Here is a 6738-nt window from a genome sequence, read left to right on the forward strand (position 1 = left end):
ATTTCCTAGGTTAAAACGGCAGTTTTTGAATAGGTTAAAACGGCGGTTCAAACCGCCGTTATTTCCAGGGTTAAAATGGCGAGTTTTGAATAGGTTAAAACGACGGTTTGAACCGCCATTATTACCCTGACAGAATGGCATTTTGGTTGGTTAAAATGGCGGTTCAAACCGCTGTTATTTTCAGGGTTAAAATGGTAGTTTTTGAATAAGTTAAAACGGCGGTTTGAACCGCCATTATTACCATGACAAAGTGGCATTTTAGTTGGTTAAAATGGCATTTTTGAACCGTCATTTTTACCCTAATAATAGCATTTTGGTTGGTTAAAATGGCATTTTTGAACCGTCATTTTACGCCTGACAGTGACATTTTTTATCGTTTAAAAAAATAATTTTTACCGTCATTTTTATCGCGTTAAATAAATAATTTTGTGATTAAAATTTCACAATAGCAAAAAATCATAATCCATAAATGAAATATTATATAACTCATAAATAAAATATTAATATAATACATAATTTTTTATTATTAAAAATCAAAAGTAATAACTCTTATACAAAACCTTGTCTTACTAAACTTACCAAAATACAAGCATTGCAATAAACACTAATCAGTCAACTCTACCATCCACTTCCCTAAACTATGTTAATATCTAATAATATATTCAAATCATCTAATAAGTGCTGTTTTTACTAAGAATATGAATATACAAGACAAGTAGCTTAGCTAAGTGATGATGAATAAGATTTGGAGGCCAAAAGTTTCCTCCTTTTGTAATTGACTTTAAAACAAGCCTGCCATAGTTTCTTGGTCTCTTGTGTGAGTTTCATCCCGAGAACTTGCTCCAACATCTTTGTTTCTTGCTCCAAATTGGTCAGTGAATCAATCATTCATGTCTGCTGAATAAATAAAAGGTTCTTATAATTAGACTAATTGTCACAGTATGTGTTTTTCAAGTTGGTGTCCAAAATAGATTCCTATTATAAACATCAGTACCAAAATAGCTTACTCTTTTGGGTGATAAGTAGCTTACTTTTATATCTAACTATAGATAAATTGGTGGAGAGGTTATTGGCTTAATGTACTCAAGAATTCTTAATCTTACAATTAAGCAAGCCATGAAGAAATCATAGTACTATGTCAGATGTGAATGTGAATGATGATAGAATGGATCGCTTGTAGATTCAATGATGATCATTGATCACTACTATGGTTTCATGTCCACCGATACTAATTCAACCCCTGCAAAAATAAAATAAAAATAAACAAATGAATAATTACTACAAATTAATTAAATGTTATTTATTAATGTGCTGAATAAAATAAAAAATACGATGGTAGAATTATTTCAAGTACCTGAAATGCCAGAGACAGTTTTATTAGGACTAATATTAACAACACAAATCAATAAAAGATTTTATTAGGACTAATATTAACATATCATACATGAAACGAAATAATTAATATATTGCAATCAACATTAGTAAAACCTGGCATGAATAAGTGTTGCAAGTTTGCAATAAAATTACTCCAGTAAACATATCTATGCCAAATCTGGCCTCTAATTTATATTCTGCGACAGCAGTTGCTGATATAAGATTATTGTGTTCCAACATGCACTTCTGCATAATTTGTTATTTTCTTTTATTGAACATTTGTCACCAGAAACACAAAATTGATAGAATTTGAATTTGGATGACTTTGTCAGCATGAAATCAGTGTGATTGATCGATACAACAAAACAAAAGAGGAGCATAACCCCTTTGGAAGTTCAACCTCTGAGATGAAGGTATTTAAATATCTTGCACCGCCAGCAATCAAGTTCACTATCAAGATATATCTGTATGCTTAAGGAATTATAATCATATAAATATAAAATATTAAAACCTTAGTTAGAACAGAGAAATATCATATTGTTTTATATTTATTAAAAGTAAAAGGGACATTGGACAGTCAACCATGATCAATGAAATGGAAGAAACAAAGTTTGACTTTCATCAAATTGAAGAAACAATCCTGCTGTGCATACACCCTTGTACTTGTCACCGATTTGACACACTGTATAAACACTTGTAGGATCCATTAAATATTATTCACTATTGATCAATATCAATTAATGTCTCAATTAATGTCTCCATTAAAAAGCTTTTAACCTCCATCACAATATCAATTATTGTCTAAATTGTTAGAGAATTAAATAGAAGATAAATCACAAGAATTTCTAATAGCAAGATTGAAAAGGGAATAAATGCGGACATATAAATAATCTTACCTTTGATAAACGTACTCTACATCTTTGGCACTTAATTCTATCACAGGTTTGTATTAAGAACCTCTGTAATACCTATGGAGAAAGAATAACCTCCTGCATTCTGCAAAGATGAAAATAAGTTAGAAATAATATATAATGGAATATATTAACTTATCAATTTATAAATATAAATTAAATAAAAAATATATACAACAATTGCATCATAACTGGATGCTGATTTATCCTTTCAAACCTTCCAAATCATAGAGTGGTGTCTGATTCCTACTTAGGCGGTTCAAATCAGCCTGTCAATAATAATACTAAAATCTCTCAGATTTTCAGTAACTATTAAGAAAATTGTACTTTAAAGTATAATGTTGAAGTTACTGGCCTCCCAATAATTCCAGAGTTGATCGTGCAAACAACTCCAATAGGATTAACCCTCAAAAATTTATCTTGAGATGTCACTGTTTTGTTTTCAGGACCCACAATCACTTCTTGCCAGCCAAATATAGATAAGAAAACTTCTATTAGATACACATAGAAACAGATTAAATAATCAATTAACAACAATCCAGTATGATGATGTACATACCAAAAATTTGTTCCCACTCTTGACCTGTATTTGAATACTAAATTCCAATGAAATAGAATGACAAAAAGGTAAGCGACCATCCGAATATGCTATAAACATCAGAGTTATAGTCTGATTACATGTACATACTTTTCAGCATAATGAAGGAGGTACAAGTACATGAGCTTCTTCACTTCCAATGATTGAGAAGCAACATTTTTAACAACCTGCAATTTTTCGTTCAATGAGTAAATGGAGGGAGAACAGAACGTGAGAAAGAGTAAATGAGCAGCACATCATTTTCTAAAGCTACACATCATATATATGCATACTCTAATTATTTCCCAAGCAATCGAGGTACTCTTTGGATTAACTGTAAGGTAAAATCCTGCAATATTGAAAGAAGAATAACAAATTCACAACATAACTAGTTCATTATGTAGTTTTAACTAAGCTAAATAAAAAGAAAGCCATTTAAGGTATGTTTGGTAACGAAAAAATAAAAGGGTTTGGTGTTGGTCACCAAAGAAAGCTTGAATTCAAAATTTTCTTTGCTTAATTAATGAATGAATCTATCTATCCATAGTAATAATAAATGAGTTGTCTGACACTGCATTTACTTCTTCTACATTTCTGATTGCAATCAAGTCTTACGTGTGAAGAAGTGAAGTGGTATTGCAAAACTTGCAATCCATTTTTGATGGGTGATATCATGTGGTGTATTTTAGTGTGAAAGAGAAATAACAGTGAGGTGAGGGGTGAAAAACTAAAAAGGCACAGTTCTGAGAATCAATGGTTGTCCTTGTCATGGAACATGACTTTGAGGTTAATTGAACGTGGTCACAACACTGAACAGAGATAAAAGTGGTGTCAGGTTTTTCTCTTTTACACAGAACAAAGCTAACACTCTAATCTAATCTAATAATATGCACTCAGTACGAGAAATCAAAAGTGATTAGTAGTAGCAATTAGTAAAAATGTGATTAACTTTGACAAGTCACAAGCTTTTGCAATTTGTGCATGTGATTAACTTCACAGCCTTTCTTACAGCTATAGCTGTAAAACCAGAAACAGAAAGTGTAGCCAGCCATCCTCTAACTGCACAGCATTAACAACTCTCACCATTAAAATGAAATTTGCTATGGTTCAAGATGAAAATCAAGATGTAACTGAGTGCAAAATTAAAAGAGAGAATAAAGGAAAAGCGCAACAAGCTACTAAGAAACTATCCATAAATAACCGATGGAGAAATCAACGCTTATAAGTGAACAAAAAATGAATAATGGAAATTACATTATTGTGCTTATTTTCCTTCCCCTACCAAAACAAGAAGATTATAGTGCCACTTTAAAAGCCTCAAACTTCATCTAATTGGCTTGGCTAAAAGAGATTGGAACAGAACCAATAGGAACATATGTGACATGTAACAATGAATCAAAGAAAAATTCTCCCTATAATTTATATTTACATTGCATTTGAAGAGGCATAGCTTTCTAGTGATAAGGATTAATCCCCTCACTAAAGACTAATAAAAGCCTTTCAAATTTTATACATGAATAAAAGATCAATTTTATACCTAATTGACATAAATCACCACAGGAAAAGGATAATTATCTTACTCTCCTTCTTGGTTTCTTTTGAAAGTTGTTAACAGAGAAGAGCTTCTTCAAGACCTTCACATTCACCACCATGCTAGGCCTATTGATATTCTTAGTTGCTGGAACTAGTGCATCATTATTATTGTTATTATTGGCAAATCTTGATGAAGCTGGAGTAGCACATCTGAAATCAATAGATCTTCTATTATCACAAAACTTAATAATACTTTATCAAAAGCCTAGAAATCAAGGAAATTAGATTCTTAATTTGACAGTGAACAAAAACAAACCATTGATAGAAATTTAGGAATTTAAAAACCCTAAAATTTAGTAAAAAAGTGAAAAGAAGAAAGAAAGACCAATGTGGCACTGGCGAATGAGGACCATGGCGTGGTGGATTGACTTGGCCACGCCGAACTTGAAGACGAGAGTCTGGAGGCGGTGCTCAAGGAAGTTCTTGACAGTGAGAGCGAGGACGTAATCGCGGAAGTTACACAGAAGGCAGCACCAAATCGCAGAAGCTCGCTAATGGCAGTAACAATGTTGCCTGCAGAGGCGAGGTGATAAACAAAGCAGCAAGGAGATGATAAGCGATGGCTAACCTTCAGATCGAAGCCAGAACAAGATCGTAGAAGCTCACTGAAGGCTGCGGTACGATGTTGATAGGTGTCGCGAGGGGATGAGCAGCGGCAGGGAGATGAACGATGGCGGTGAATTAAGCGGCAGCAACAAATATTCAAATCGAAGTCAGATCGAGAACTAGATAGAAGCTCAATGAAGGCAGCAACAATAGCGTTTCTTGCAGCGGCGAGGAGATGAGAAGCGATGAGGGGATGAATGATAGCGAGGAAATAACTGGCAGCGAAGTGAGGTGAAGGACAATGGCGTGAGATAAACGGCGGAGAAAGATTAGGGTTTGTCATTTACATTACCCACAAACTCCTCATATATGCAGCAATACATCATCCAAATTAAAAGAGAAACGGAAAATGATAGGGGCGGTTTTAAACCGCCAGAATCAACTAAAACCGCTAAAAAAATATGAAAATTTTGGCAGAGACTAAAAACGCCGAAATTGGCAGAAAAATGGCATTTTTGTGTAACCGCCATAAAATTATTGCCACTTCAATCCAATTTTTTTGTAGTGTCTTTCCGGCCTCCGACCCAAGATTCACAGCCTCTGGCCCAAATTTACAATTTAAATGCATATTCCACAAACTAATATTCATTATCCAATTCATCAAATTCTCAACACACCAAACATACAAATTCACACAATTCTCAACCCAATCTTTAATTTATATTACATATCAACTATACATATTAGTACCAACCATTTACACAATCCAAACTTAATCTTAGGAGCATCTAGTCTAGGAATTCTCATCACACCACATGGTACTTAAATGAAACTTAAACCGTACCTCTTATAGCCAAAATAATTGAGCTTCTTCTTGGAAGTCTCCACCAACCCTTAGCTCCAACCCTTACCAAGGCCCCACAAGCAATACCAATCTTCCAATTATGCACCAAAATCACCCAATACTCTAACATAATCAATTTTTACACTTATAATCAACCTACGGTTTATGAAATTGATAAATCACAAGGGTTAGAGGGTTCCTTACCTTAACCCACAAAATTGGTTGATGAAACTCACCAATGGCTCATATTAGAGCACTCATAAACAATCAAAATCATAAAATTACTCAACACCCATAGCCAATCACGTTTTCAGAGGAAAAAATTAAAACTGGACAGAGAAGAACGAAATACTCACTACAAAACTTAGATAGAATTATAGAGGATAAAAAGAGCGACGCGTGGCTGCAAACGGCTCGTCAATCGGAGTTTCAGATCAAAAGTTATGGTGATTTGAAGTTTGATGGAGTTAGGATTTTCTCTCTTCTTCCTCTCTTCCCCATTTTAGCGCCCCACACCCCTTTCTTTAGGATAAATGAGCTGAAATACTCATAACTAATGTTTATATATGTTGGTCTTGGATCCACTTAGGCCCGGTTCACTTGTTTTAGTCCGTTGGCCCAACTTTGGGCCAAAACCTTTAAGATTAGAGTTTTAAATCGTATTTTAAATATTTCTACATTCCCAAATCATAAATTCTCATTTCTTAAAATTATTCACTTTAATTAATTTTCTCAGCCACAGTACCGGACAGATCGTAGCCGGTACTGCCGGTCAAATTTTCAGTGCGCATTTTTATTCAGAAAACTATATTTTTCGACTCAGAAAAATTCACTGAGTCTAAATTTACGTCTAGGCTCGAAAAAAATCTAATTTCAAGTAATTCTTGGAACAG

The 6738-nt window shown here is 33.7% G+C and overlaps 1 protein-coding gene across 17 annotated transcripts; it reads right to left on the minus strand.

Moving 5' to 3' along the window:
- Positions 492–5430, minus strand: LOC107643557. Of its 17 annotated transcripts, XR_002362805.1 has the most exons (7): positions 4781–5424; positions 4443–4605; positions 3156–3211; positions 2974–3050; positions 2478–2554; positions 1104–2370; positions 499–897 (listed from the first exon to the last, which is right to left on the minus strand). XR_002362805.1 is itself a non-coding variant. In XM_016347236.2 (2 exons), exons 1-2 carry the CDS (start codon positions 5342–5344, stop codon positions 4570–4572), a joined length of 600 nt encoding a protein of 199 aa, XP_016202722.1. In that variant the 5' UTR covers positions 5345–5417; the 3' UTR covers positions 3393–4569. The 17 variants fall into 17 exon arrangements, 1 of the variants encoding a protein (XP_016202722.1); XR_002362806.1 differs by having other exon boundaries at positions 494–897; positions 2974–4605; positions 4781–4968; positions 5062–5428; XR_002362811.1 differs by having other exon boundaries at positions 494–894; positions 1104–1240; positions 2271–2370; positions 2974–4605; positions 4781–5427.

This window comes from Arachis ipaensis, chromosome B05, assembly GCF_000816755.2.
Source record: "Arachis ipaensis cultivar K30076 chromosome B05, Araip1.1, whole genome shotgun sequence".
Taxonomy (NCBI): Eukaryota; Viridiplantae; Streptophyta; class Magnoliopsida; order Fabales; family Fabaceae; genus Arachis; species Arachis ipaensis.